This window comes from Lipotes vexillifer, unplaced genomic scaffold (genome assembly GCF_000442215.2).
Source record: "Lipotes vexillifer unplaced genomic scaffold, Lipotes_vexillifer_v1.1 scaffold90, whole genome shotgun sequence".
Taxonomy (NCBI): Eukaryota; Metazoa; Chordata; class Mammalia; order Artiodactyla; family Lipotidae; genus Lipotes; species Lipotes vexillifer.
In genome coordinates this window covers 4,162,590-4,177,550 of record NW_006782310.1, presented here as the reverse complement: position 1 = coordinate 4,177,550, position 14,961 = coordinate 4,162,590, and the positions used below count along the sequence as shown (strand labels likewise).

At 39.2% G+C, this 14,961-nt stretch overlaps 1 protein-coding gene and 1 pseudogene across 1 annotated transcript in view; one reads left to right on the top strand and one right to left on the bottom strand.

Moving 5' to 3' along the window:
• The window catches only part of ZNF24 (zinc finger protein 24), a 3,500-nt gene extending 3,258 nt beyond the window's left edge, over window positions 1-242 (top strand). The window contains exon 4 of the mRNA XM_007455199.1: window positions 1-242. Coding sequence (XP_007455261.1) covers window positions 1-242 — 242 coding nt within the window.
• Window positions 243-12,956: 12,714 nt separating this feature from the next.
• Window positions 12,957-13,818, bottom strand: LOC103084416 (40S ribosomal protein SA pseudogene; annotated as a pseudogene).
• Between the last annotated feature and the right edge of the window lie 1,143 nt (window positions 13,819-14,961).

Below are 14,961 nucleotides of genomic sequence, written 5' to 3'. Positions count from 1 at the left end.
GCAGGAGTTCTATCCTTGTGCAACACCAGAGAGTCCATACTGGAGAGAAACCTTACAAATGTCTCGAATGTGGAAAAGCCTTTAGCCAGAATTCTGGGCTTATTAATCACCAGAGAATCCATACTGGGGAGAAACCTTATGAATGCGTTCAGTGTGGGAAATCCTATAGTCAAAGCTCAAATCTTTTTAGACATCAGCGAAGACACAATGCAGAGAAACTTCTCAATGTTGTGAAAGTTTAAGAAATGAAAAAAAAAAATCAGCACTCAGGTCTTTTTCTTCTGAAATGAAGACAAAATTAAAAACATGAAATGATACATAATAGTTTTCCTATAGACTTAGAAAATCCACTGGGAAATGTAGAAAATTTTCACCCACTATTATTATCTTATCTTGAAAGAAATGGTGTCATACCTGCCTAGAAACTGAAATTTTAAACTTAATTCAGGTGTTAATGCCTAAATCTTCCATGTGATGTTTATATTCTTATTATTTCTCCAAATGATGAACTACCTGATTCTTTGTCCCTTTGTTAAAACTGTCCTTCTTAGACAGATATGTTATTTGTGTTGATCATTGAAATGTTCTTTACAAGGATACATTCCTTTCTACATTGAAAAGCAATGTAGGAATTGTAAAATCTGAAAACTGAAACCATTTTTTCCAAATTTACCAGTTTTCTTTTACCTAATTTGAATATGCATTTCAGAAAATAGAAGATAAAGGATGACCAAAAGCCTCAAAGTGAAATGAGCCTTAAAACTCAGATAAGAAGTGATGGTGATGAAACAAAAAGTGAATGGGACACCTAGATTGGGGAAGATTGACAAATACTTTGATCCAAGAATTGAAGTATATCAAGAATTTATCTAGGTGTAGTCAGTTGAAAACTCAAAAACAGCTCATCTTACCTGTAATTGGGAAGCATCCCACTAATGAAAATAATGTCCTCTCATGTATCATTAGAAAGTGGACAGTCTAAACAATAAACAGTTGTAAAACTATGAAGGTAGAAATTATAACACTACGGAAAGATTTGTAGTGAATGGCAGTGTTGAAGGGCAAATGTAAACAGAGTGATGGTCTGTTTTGGCTTTTAGAAAACAAAAGACTTGAAGATCTAGGTCATTATTATTTTTCCTTCATGTTTAAGGACAGAAAAATCCATGACAGGTGGGCAACGAGTATCAGGTTTGCGATTTTATTCCTTTGGTACAAAAGGATTGAACACCAGGCTAACAAAGCAGCCATGCATTTACTAAATTTTCTACCGACAAGGCACTGTGCTAGGTACTGTAACCCTGCCATAATTAGGTAGGTATTTTTTCCACTGTAAATCATTGGGGGTTGGTACAAAGCTGTTGCATGTGAGTTAGCCTCTTCCCCCACCTCTGAGATTCCTAGAGCCATAGTTGTCTTACCAGGGTGTTTGGGTAAAGGAAGACTCAGCTCAAAGAGCTAGCCAGCTCTTCAGCAATCTTCAGAGGTGAGTCAGAGATAACTTATCACAGTTTGGAGGTTTGTGGGTCTTTTATTAAAAAAAAAAAAAAACAACTAATCAATCTCTAGTAGCATTGAGGTTATACTTACATGTTAAGTTGAATGGGTTCTATTTCAAAAAAAAAAAACTAGGTTATAACAACTAGTTTAACTGTCAGAGTTGGTGGAACTATTTTTTTTTCATTTTAAGTCTTAACACATTTTTTTAATGTATAAAAATAATACACATTGTAGTAGTAGGATCATATACTCCTTGTCTGAGAATCCCAAGTACTGTGGTTCTGTTTAGTGGAAAACTCTGAAAGTTAAAATACAGATATGAGAAAAGGCTTTTTTATAGTGGGCATAATTGTGTGGAAAATGACCCATGTGAATAAAAATATTTCATAGTTCCAGAGGTTTGGGTTACATCTGGTACTTGGATCAAATTAAAAAATGGAAGGTGAGATTTGCATGAGCCTGTTAAAAAGCATACTAATGTGAGGCCAGCTGGTGGAGAAGTGAGGCAGAATGGAGCTTGTTTATAGATTTTCTGATAACAATTATAAGAAATGTGCTTTATAGATTAAGATTTATTGAAGTATAAATATGTAGTAACGATATAATGTATTTTAAGTTATACAAGAATATGTAGGGATTTTTGTTTGGGTCTTCTCTTTGTGGCTGAGAGGAAACAAGTCAATGTCCAATAAAGCTATAAATTCCTCCACTCTAAGATAAAACGGTCTTGGGTTGATTGATTTATTTATTTATAACTGGCATCTTTCCAAGTAGGTTTTGAGGTGGCATATTTGGAATACTGGGATGACAGAATTCTTTTATCAGAGTAGGTAAGAAGGGAATAACCTCTTGGTGGCTAGAATTTCATGTTTTTTTAGATCTTATTTTTCCTGTCTACAAAGAAGCTTCCCTGTGGTACATTTTTCATAAATGCCAAAGATGTTTGGTATAGTGTGAGAGCTTAGAGAAAGTATTTGAGTTGGCAAATATGAGGTTGTCTTGCCATCTCCGATACCTGTACGTTGTTCAGAAAGGATTCTGAAACTAAGGCAAGGCTCTGGGGAAAGTGGGTTGGACCCAAAAAAACTGTGACAATACACATGAAAAGGAAGTGATGGTCTGTGTACTCGCCATCTCTGGTTAGTCTAAGTTCCCGCTAGACAAATTGATTTTAAATAACTATTTGGTGATTTATGATTTCATCCAGACATTCATTTACATTAACACAGATAATCATATTGGTGATTCTGGGGGGGTGCCCAGCCTCTGATGAAGTGGTGATCTGGCAGTTGCCAAGCAGTGGCATCTGTTGGGTTATCAAATGAGCAGTCATTGTTAACAGCATTGTTAATGCAGCATTGTTAACAGCATTGTTAACAGCATTGTTAACAGCATGCTGATGCCTGTCCAGTAGCCACTGAGCATTTACTTGCTCATTACTGCTAAATTTTCTTTTGGTTTTCTTGGAGGTTGAACTCCCCACACTCACACCCAGTTGGCAGTTGATCATTTAGCAATATGTCTAATACATTTGTGTAAGTTCAAGGGAGAGTTCTATGTACTGAAGTAATCTGCATGCCAGACATTGGATTAGACACTTTACCTATCTCACTTAGATTTGTAGACTAGGAAAGCAAGATTTAGAGATTGTGTGACTTGCATGTGGCCAATTAGAGCTAAAACTCAAATCTAGTTCTGTGAATTCCAGGGATGTATATTTTTTCACAATGCAATGAATGATGGCTATTAAACCTTGATTGATAAATTTTATGCTTTTATCTTATGGTTAACAAATGTAAAAGCTATTAAAACATGCTCATTTGAGTTTTCTACAGTACAGAAATGTAAAATGAAAAAGGACATTCCTTTTCATGGTCTTAACACAGAAGTAATAATTATTTGGTTTGCTGTTCTTCCAGATTTAGGCATATACATAATTAAGCAAAAATGTGTTAATAGCTGACACTTGTCACTGTATACAGGCACTGTTGGAAGTGCTTTACCATGGATTAACTCTTAATCCTCACAGCGATCATATGAGTGTGGTAGGTACATATCCCTATTTTACGTGAACTGCACTGAAACTTGCCTCCTCCCTCCCACTTTGATGTAGACATTGTTTTTTTATGGCTGCATACTAATCCATTGCATCAATACACTGTAACTTATTTAACCCCTATTGGTAGGTAATTTGGTTATTTCTGATTCTTTATTATAGGTAAAGGTAGAGTTAACATCTGTATATATTTTGCTGCCTGTGTGGGTATTTCTGTGGGATAAATAGCTAGAAGTGGAATTATTGGGTCAGAAAATATGCACATTTAACATTTTGAGAAATACCATCAAAAAGATTGTACCACTTTACAACTCCATCAGTATTCAGAGTGCCTCTTTGCCTACACTCCCACCAACACTGAATCCTTCAATACTTTTGCCACTCTGATAGGCTAAAATTTATCTTTCTTTTCTTTGTTAATAAGAAGGGACATCTTTTCATATGTTTATTGGCCATTTTCATTTCCTATTGTGAATTGCATTTCCCCAATTTTTTTTAAATTATGGAAGTATAAATGACTGCCATCTCAGTGTACTTAACTTTTACACAAGACTGAAGAGAGACCCTTTTCTGCAGCGTTTCCTATCACATTCCACTGCCCACAGTTTAGTATACGTTCTTCTGATCTCCTTTCCATAATTTCCATGTGAATATACATACACATATAAATGCTGTTTTTACATAAATAGGATCATATATATGTATTCTGCAGCTTGCTTTTTTTTTTTTTTTTGGTCTCAGATCCTGAGGTCTTTAAATTTCTTTAATGGTTGAATAGTATTAAGTACTATGAAAATACCATTATTTAACTATTCCCTTATTTTTTTCTTTTGCTATTACATTGCCGAAGTAAAGATCTCTTTCATATCTCTGTGCACGTGTGTGAATATTTCTTTAGAATGGAGTATAAGGTAGATTGTTGGGACAAAGGGTGTGCTCTGGTAGACCCACCTTAGCCTTCCCAAAGGCCCTCATAACTTTCTATTTTCACCAACTGTATAGAAAGTGCTCATTTCCCCATATAGCCTTACCTACACTTGATAATTTTTATCTGATGGGCAAAAAAAAAAAGGATCATTTTGCATTTCCCTGGTTAATGGTGAGGTTGAGGTTATTTACATATATTTATTGGCCATTTATAGTTTTATCATGGATTGTTTGTATCCTTTACCTGCTCTTCTGTTGGGTTATGTGTGGATATGTGTTGTTTTTGTTCAGCATCTCTTTCCCCATCTTGTGATAACAGAATCCTTATTTATTGTGGGGAACCCATTCCCTGTGGCTTAGGTGAGTACATAACCAGGCCTGGCCCTCCTGAGTCCCACAGCTCCTTAGCCACAGTGATTAAAGAATGGGCATGTAACTCAAGCCAGGCTAAAGAAAGCCCTCAACAGAACTTCTGCTGGAACTCTTGGAAAGAACGCTCAACAGAGATCTCACGAACTAATGACTGTGTAAGCCTGAAAATTTGTACCATGTGGAGAGAGTCTGAGGGGAAACTCAGAGGCTAGCAGAAAGGAATGAGAATTAAGTTCTGATGTCAATTTTCTGGAGGCCCTAGATCCAGCTGTGCCTAAAGCCTGCCCTACCTCTGGACTTTAACGTTTTGTGAGCCAATAAAGTCCCTTTCTTGTTTAAGATAATTGAATTGGATTTCTGTCCTGATTAATATAGGTTATTTGTATTATCAATTTTTAGAAAACCTTTGTAATTTTAAATTCTAGACTTATACTTAATGCACTCCATAGGTTAATAAAATTAGCATGGCATTCCATGATTTGGCCTCTGTCAACCTCTGCCATTTGTTACTCTACTCTCTACACCACACACCACGCACATATACTTTAAATTCCAACAATAACTGAACATTGGTGTTGGCAGTGTCTATAGATGGAAAACTTCACACAATCAGGTCTTGGGCATTTCTCTTCTGTCCTTCCTACAGATTCATTAACTTGGGACTCAGACGGGATTACACTGCTGAGTCTATGCTGTACCCACCTCCAACCATTGCTCTTGGGGTGTTTCCCTGAAGCATCCCCTGTATGTGACCCTTGGACTTCCTCCCCATGACCTCCACTCCCCTGCCTCCCCCCAACAAGGTTCTCTGGAGTCCTCTCTTTAAAATTTTCAGGCCTGTGGATTTGAAGTTGCTCAGGTCCAAGAGTGTTCTGGGGTTTACATCTATTCATTTTGGAAACTACAGATGGCAGTGGGAAAAAAGGAAAGCATACTGTTCGACGTGATGAATGGTACAGAGAAAATATGTTGGGAAAGAAAGGATCACAAAACGTCAAGGAGGAAAAGTATTGCAATTTAGATAGGTTGTCCAGGGAAGATTCCAGTGATAGTGAAATTTGAGAAAAGATACGAATGAGTATAAGGAAGTCCACGAGACTCTGGAGGAAAGATGTTCTAGGCATGGGAACAGCAAATGCGAAGAACTTGATGTAGGAGCAATGCCTGATTTGTTCAAGAGACAGCAAGGAGGCCAGTGTGGCTGGAGCAGAATGAAAAGGGGGAAAGTAGTGGATGAAGCCAGAGAAATGAGTTAAGGGTGGAGGGTAGGGCCAAATCATGGAAGACCTGGTTAGCCATTGGTAAGGACTATGGCTTTTACTTTGAATGAGATGGGAAACTATTAGAGGTTTTGGGCAAAGGAGTGTAATGAGTAGGTGCTGAGAATAGAACAAAGCAGTGTCCAGCTATCTCGTTTCTTTAAATTCTTAAAAAATATAATTCTAAAATATAACTATTAATATATAAACTAATATATAATAGGAAAAGTTTAGAAATAGAAATCACCCCAAAATTCACCCATGAGTCCACATAGTAACAGCCCATTAACATTTTTATGTTCTCTCTACACCTATATTATTCTCTATATACCTATCCCCATCTATACCTATTATACCATGTTTAAAACTGAAAGAAAAATCTAGAAAACAGGAAACAAAATGTCCATATCTTGGTTTGCTAATCTTAGTGCCTCTTTCCTCTTAACTTTGGATCAACTGTGCTTCTGCCTGAGGCTAGCATCTTCATTGGATCAAAGCCACCCTCTCACACTTACTCAAAGGCATACCCCAATAATCCTCACCTCTTGCATTAGCAAATTTTCCTCTCCTGAATTTTTTAATTAGCATGCAAACATACTTTTTAAAAGTCACTCACATAGCCTTCAGACCAAGATGACTAACCTGCCTGAACAAGTACAATACCAGACAAAATATATCAAACAGAAGCAAAGGATGGGAGAGACGTGATCCCTGAAATGGGAAACATGAAGCAAACTTGGGTTCCCTCAGTTTACTGCCTGGAGAGAGTTTCTAGGCTACAGCACAGGGAGGGAGAACTCAAGCAGAGCTTGACCGTATCCCTAAGTTGAGATGATGGAGCAAGGGGCCCTGAGAGGCCAAGTGACTAGATTGGCAGGGCAGAGTACCAGAGGAGAGACCTAAACGCTGGAGGTCTGCAGAGGGTCCCTCAGAAGTATTCAGTTGATTGCTGATGAACACCTGTGTAAAGAAACTACCTGAGGTGGGGGAAAGAATCATCCAGAAGGATTAGGGGGAAAAAATCACTGGAACTCACAAAGTGCCAGTAATAGTACCATCGGCGAGGGCAGAAAACCTCCTAAGTCACAGGACGTCAGAGCAATGGCTCTCAAACGATGGCAGTTTTATGCCCCGCCCCACCCCCACCAGGAGACAATTGGTAGTATCTGGAGACATTTTTGGTTTTCATAACCAGAGAAGATGGGCTCTACTGGCATCTACTGGGTAGAGGCCAGAGATGCTGCTAAACATCCTACAATGAATTATCCAGCCTTAAATATCAATAGTGCTGAGGTTGAAACTCTGGGTTCGAATAGTAGAGTCTTGCCTGCATAGGAGAAAAAAATGAACCCTAGATTAAACACTGCCTGAAAGATACTTAATAGCAAGACCTAAGAGGATAAAACTGCCCAAGTAATTTAAACACATCCCAGAACAAAGCTCAAGAATATATATATTAAAAATATTCAGTACCCAACAACATACAATACAAAATGACTGGCATCCAATCAAAAATTGGATAACTCATAAGTCATGCAAAGAAGCAGGAAAATGCAACCCATAATAAGAAAAACCACTCAATCAAATTGACCCAGAAATGACAAAGAATTAGACAAGCTCATTAAGACAATTATTAAACTATTCCATGTGATCAAGAAGCTAGTGGAAGTATTGAACATGCTCAGTAGCAACATGAAAGCTATAAAAAATCAACCAAATTAAGCTTTTAGAGATAAAAACTACAATGTCTGAGATTTTAAAAAAATGCACAGATGGGATTAACTGTGGATTAAACATAATAGAAGAAAAGAATTAAAAAATCATGGTAGATAAGACATAACAAAAGAAACCATCCAAAATGAAAAACGGGCAAATAAAACACTAAGAAAAATTGAACAGAGCTGTAGTACAACTTCAAGCAGCGTAGTATGTGTAAGAGTAATTAGAGTTCCTGAAGGGGAGGGGAGGGAAGAGGAATAGCGAAATATTTGAAAAAAGTAATCCCTGGGATGCAGCTCTTATTGGTAAATTTTTAGTAATGAAATACTTATACTAGAAAAAAAAAGTCTCAATTACTTCAGCTTCCACCTTAAGAAACCAGAAAAAGAATAAATTAAACCCAAAGTAAAAAGAAAAGAAAGATTAGACTGGAAATCAACAAAATAGAAAACAGAAAAACAAGAGAAAAATCAATTTCTATACTCTATTTAAACCAAAAGCTAACTTTTAAAAAAGATTAATAAAATTGAAAAACTTCCAGCCAGACTGATCAGGAAAAAAAAAAAGTTGAAGATACAAATTATAACAGGAATGAGAGGTGTGACATTACTGTATATTACACAAATTCTTCTCCACATAAAGAGTGCTAATCAATGGGAATTCCCTGGCTGTCCAGTGCTTAGGACTCAGCGCTTTCACTGCCGTGTCCCAGGTTCAGTCCCTGGTTAGGGAACTGAGATCCCGCACGCAAGCTGCATGGTGTGGCCAAACAAGACAAAACAAAAGAAGAGTGCTAATCAACTTTGCTAACCTCCATATTGCTGATTTCAGTATTCATTTATTATATTGCTTGAGCCATCAGCAGTATTTTGCATAATTGATGCATTTTCATTTGGCTTCAAGAAACAACATGCTTGGTTTTTCTCTACCTCATGGGACATTTCCTTTCAGTCTCAATGCTGGTATTTCCTCACCTCTCTGGACTTCAGTATGTTGGAGTGCCTGAGGGCTCAGTGTTCAAATCTCTTCTTTTTTCTACCTATGTTCACTTCCTAGGTAATCTCATCTGGTCTTAGATCTTTATTACCTAGGACTCCAAAATCTATATTTCAGCCTAGATCTCTTCTCTGAACTACAGGCTCATATATCGCTTTGCCTACCAGACATCTCCACTTTGATACCTGCTTTAATCTGGGTTCCTAAGAAAACAGCGTAAAATTAAACCTTATTGTTAACACTTTATTGGGGTGATGCAATCCCGGAACAGGATGATTGAAGGTAAATGGGCGGTGAAGCAGGGAAAAAGAGAGAACAAACACAGGTGGGTGTTACTGAGTGTCTACAGCATAGGCACAGCCGTTTGCTTAGTCTCACTGACGATCTTCAGAGGGCAAACGGCATGAACTATGTCATCTCACCTCACCATGGGGTAGGAGGAGGGAGAAGAATTTTCTGCAGGCTCCCCTTGCTCGCCCTCTGGTCAGTTTCCACCACAGAACATCAATTCCACACTTCCAGGTGCACCATTCAGCCTCTCCAGCAGTCAGGTTCCAAGACAACGCAATAGCACAGGAGGAGTGGCAGGCCAGAGATCCAGGGGGAGTCAGTTACTCCCTCTACCCGCAGCCTGGTGGGCCTGCAACCTCAAGGGTTGGTGCAGGCAGTCTTCTTAGAGGGTCATCAGTATCACAGAGCAGAAACTCTGGCCCTGCAAATAGGAGGAGGCTTATAAACTGGGCTTGGTACAATGAGTGATTACGCATCTTAAACCCAACATGCCCCCATCAAATTTTTAATTTCTCCCCAAACATGTTCTTCTTGTAGTCTTCTTCATCTTAGAAAGTGGCAATTTTGTCCTCCCAGTTGGTCAAGCCATAGCCTCCCTGATTTCCTGCTTGCTCTGCTTCACTCAGTTCTCCCCACAGCATCCAGATCATGTTCAGACTGTGTCACTTCTCTGCTCAAAATCCTCTTCCTCCTCGCTCTGTTTGAATGTCAAAGGGGCATTGTGTCTGTAACTTACTCTTAAACAGTTCAGGGAAAACTTAACATATCTATATATATAGATATAGATATATCTGGGCATATAGCATAAGTAGATAGAGAATTAGAAAGCAAATGTGATAAAATAATACTTGGGGAATCTGGGTGAAGCATATATAGGAATTCTTTGTTCTATTCTTGCAATTTTTCTATAAGTTTGAAATTATTTCAAAATTCAAAGTTAAAGAAAACTTAAAGGCCCTGAAAGGGAGAGAGTGAATTACTAAAGGAAGATCAGGTAAGGTGCTGTTATTGAGAAAGCTTGGCGCAGGGAGAGGGAGAAGGGAATATCGAGAAAGCAGTTATAAATATCCCCTACAGCCATATTTAAAATGAAGATGAAGAGCTATGTTTATGGATGTGTAAAATATTTATGATAGGGCTTCCCTGGTGGCGCATGGTTAAGAATCTGCCTGCCAATGCAGGGGACACGGGTTCGAGCCCTGGCCCGGGAAGATCCCACATGCTGCAGAGCAACTAAGCCTGTGAGCCACAACTACTGAAGCCCATGTGCCTAGAGCCCATGCTGTGCAACAAGAGAAGCCACCGCAATGAGAAGCCCGCGCACCGCAACGAAGAGTAGCCCCCGCTCGCCGCAACTAGAGAAACCCCACACGCAGCAACAAAGACCCAACACGGCCAAAAATAAAACAAATAAATAAATAAATTTATTTTTAAAAATGTTTATGATACAACAATGGGAAAATTTTCATTTGCCATCATCAATATCATTTTTGGGAAAAAGTGCACAAATATATATGTAGAATGGCACTCATCAAAATACTAAGTTTGCTAAGTAGGCTTCTGGAGATAAATGACTTTTTTCTTTATTCTTTTACATAGTATCTTTTTTTTTTTTTTTTTTTTGTGGTACACGGCCCTCTCACTGTTGTGGCCTCTCCCGTTGTGGAGCACAGGCCCAACGGCCATGGCTCACGGACCCAGCCGCTCCACGGCATGTGGGACCCTCCCGGTCCGGGCCATGAACCCACGTCCCCTGCATCGGCAGGGAGACTCTCAACCACTGCACCACCAGTGAAGCCCCATAGTAACTTTCTAATTTTCCCCGTATATGCAGTTGAGCACAGGCTCTGGACGCGCAGGCTCAGCGGCCATGGCTCACGGGCCCAGCCACTTCGCGGCATGTGGAAGCTTTCCGGACCGGGGCACGAACCTGCGTCCCCTGCATCGGTAGGCAGACTCTCAACCACTGCGCCACCAGGGAAGCCCCTCTTTTTTTTTTTTTTTTTTTTTTAAACAGCAAGCTAGCAGCACATTTATAATCAGCAAAAAGAAAAAAAAATCAATAAAAGTTAAAAAAAATTCTCATTTAGATCAGGGGTCAGCAAACATTTTCTGGAAAGGGCCAGATAGCAAATATTTTCAACTTTGAGGGCCATACAGTTTCTGCTGCAACTATTGCAACTCTGCCTTTATAGCAGAAAGCAGCCTTAGATAACTCACAAACAAATGGGTGAGGCTGTGTTCTATTAAAACAGTGGCTGGCTGGCCTTCCTGCAGTAGTTTGTAGACCCCTGATTTAGAAGAATTCTTTTTCCCTAAAGCATGGTTTACAGGAAAGGAATATTGTCATTCTTCCGGAGTTTTCTATAGGGCCCCCTTGACCAACTGACAGTCTGGGAATTCCACTGGCCCCATGTAATTAGCTATATCATTGAGTAAGCAGACTAAATAAAATTTAATGAAAGCATTTAAACAGAACCACATTTATAAACAAATAACAAACACCTTGTCTGGAGAAGTGTAGTGTAAGTGATAAATATGCATTGTATGATATTGTAGATAATCAGATTCAGTCTGCCTGCCACTGGATCCCAACTGTTGGAAAAAGATTCCTTTTAATGTGCCCTGGAGGCTCGGATGCAGCTGCCTGACAGCTGGAGTGATCAAAGGCCTGAAAGGCATCCTAGGGAGATGCGGAGAAATGCGTGTGCCAAAATCCTTGGGAAAGCCATGCCTCCTGGTCTAGTTCCAGGAAGGAAATCTTCTTCTGTAAGGAACATAATCCACAGCTTCCATAAAATTAGTTGGGTAGTGTATTGTCTTTTTCTTTTACCTTGAAGAGATTGTGTCAGATTGCTTTATTTCTTCCTTTAATGTCTGGAACTTTTCCCTCCTGAGATATCTGGCTTGGACTATTCTTGATGGGAAAAAATTAAGTTACAGATAATTTCCTTTTTTTTTCTTTTTGACCACCCCGGCAGTGAAAGTGCCACATACTAACCACTGGACCACCAGGGAATTCCCAATAATTTCCTTAATAGACACAGAGCTATTTAGATTTTATATTTCTTTTCTTTTCTTTCTTTTTTTTAAAAAGCCATTGAGCTGGTCATTTTATTTAAATTAAATTAATTAATTAATTTAGTTTTGGGCTGTGTTGGGTTTTTGTTGCTGCACACTGGCTTTCTCTAGTTGCGGTGAGCAGGGGCTGCTCTTCGTTGAGATGCGCAGGCCTCTCATTGCGGTGGCTTCTCTTGTTGTGGAGCACGGGCTGTAGGAGCGTGGGCTTCAGTAGTTGTGGCTCTTGTGCTCAGTAGTTGTGGCTCGCGGGCTCTAGAGTGCAGGCTCAGTAGTTGTGGCGCACGGGCTTAGTTGCTCTATGGCATGTGGGATCTTCCCCGACCAGGGATCGAACCCGTGTCCCCTGCATTGGCAAGTGGATTCTTAACCACTGTGCCACTGGGGAAGTCCCAGATTTTATATTTCTTATTCTGTTAATTTTGGGTAAATTTTATAATTTTTTAGGTAAAATTATGAATCATATCCTTTATATTATACCTGTAGTGGCTGTAGATCTGTACTGTTGGCCACTTTTGCATTCCTTACATTGACAAACGGGACTTCTCTCTGTTTCTTGATCAGTTTTGCTGAGGGATTGTCAATTTTATTCTTTCTCAAAAATGAGCTTTTGGCTTTTCTTTTTTAAAATGTGTGCTTTCTATTTCATTAATTCATGCTCTACTATTTCCTTGCTTCTATTTTCTTTTTTTAAAGAAACTGTTGATTTTTCATCAACTTCATTTCCATTTTCTCTTTAAGGTCTATGGGAGAACAGCTTAAAGCCAATCAGTGGTCGTCCCTCCCCGTTCAGTGTCCTGAGCAGTGGGAGCTGCAGACCAGTCTTCAGAAGGGAACTGCTGAATAGGCATACAGGGGACCTACACATCTGCAGACCAGTCTGGGATCTCAGGTTGAGTAGCAGTAAACTCAGGAGTTAGAGCCGTCCATTCGCACTGAAATTCCTCCTTGGTCACAGCCTTTTCAGCAGTGGCCTGCTCTTCCTTTTCAGTCTTTTCCAGGTGTGTGTGGAAGTAGAGATCAGGCATGACCTCCCGTGGGTGTCCACGGGCGATGGTGCCACGCATGCACAGAACTTCCAGGGTCAGCACCCACCACCTCGGACCCCCTGGGTGAGCTCCCTTGTTGCTGTAGGGAATGGCAATGCCCGCAGAACACAGAGTTGAGTCTGTGTTACACAGAGCAATGGTGGGCAGGTTAACATAAGACACCTGTGTGAGAGGCTGGTGGGCAGCCCTGGGGTCAGTAACCACCAGAAGTCTCTGCTCCTGGAAGGCTGCCTGGATCTGGTGAGTAAAGCTTCCAGGAGTGACACAGTCAGCAGTAGGAGTGGCTCCAGCGGCAGCAGCAAACTTCAGCACAGCTTGCCGGCCGGTACTTCTGGAGGATATGACACTGACATCAGTTGAGTTTTCAGTGGCATCAATGGCACAAGCTGCCAGCAGAACCTTCTCCCAGATTCTCTTCAGATTTATGAGGCAGATGCCATCACTTTTCCTTTTGTAGAGGCACTGTTCCATTTGGAAGTGAAGGCTGGTGTCACCCTAAGTGGGTTCCTTATGTAAGGAATTTGAGGAACTCCTCTTCCTTCATTTGCAGGACATCAAGGGCTCTGGACATTGTGAATATTTCTCTTTAAGTTATGATGAGAAACCAGAACAACCCTTATGGACCCTACTTTCTTTAGATTTACTTGCTATTCTTTTTCTAACTTCTTGTGATGGATACTCAAATCATTGAATTTTAGCCTTTTTTTCCCCTAATAATATCACTATTATCCAGATAAAAAATATTCTAATTTCTATTGTGCTTTCTTCCTTTACCCATGGGTAATTTAAATTGTTTTTCTTAATTTCCAAACATTTGGGAATTTTTTTAAGTGTGTGTGTTATTGATTTCTAGCTAATTTCATTGTTATGTGAAAACATATGCTAAGTCTGTGCTGTCCAATATGTAGTCACTAACCAGATGTGGCTATGTAAATTAATTAGAATGAATAAAATGTAGTTCATCAGTCACACATTTTAAGTGTTCAGTAGCCACATGTGGCTAGTGACTACTGTGTTGACTATGGTGTCTATTGTATTGAACAATGCAGGTAGAACACAGAAAATTCTATTGCATAGCCCTACTCTAAACGATTTCAATCTGATGAAATTTGTTGAGGCTTGCTGCATATGCTTGCTGAATATACAAACCTGCATATGCTCAGTTTTGGAAAATGTTCTCTGTGCACCTAAAAAGAATCAAGGTTTCTGTCATTGTTGGTTGTACTGTTATCTCATATGTCCATTAGGTCATTTTGTTAATCATATTGTCCACACATACTATATTCTTAGACATTTTTTCTGCTTGTCCTCTTTTACTAAGGGAGTTGTGTAAAAGTCTCCTACTGGGATTGTAGATTTATCTCTTTCTCATTTTAGTTTTGTCAATTTTAGTTTTATATACTTTGAAGCAAAATTATTAGATGTATACACTTTTAGAATATTTCTATTTTCTTGGTAAATTGACTCATCAATAGAAATGTCCCATTTTATCTCTAGTAAGACTTTTGCTTTAAACTCTGCTTCTTGTTTGATATTGGTACAGCTATTAGCACCTTTCTTTTGGTTAGTGCTTGAATGCAGTATCTTTTTTCCATACTTGTATTTTAAATTTCCTGGATGCTGGTAGTTGTATCTCAAGTAAGTACTACATGATTAATTTAAAAAATTCTAGTCAAGAATCTTTGTCTTGTGTCCACTTGCATGTAATATAATT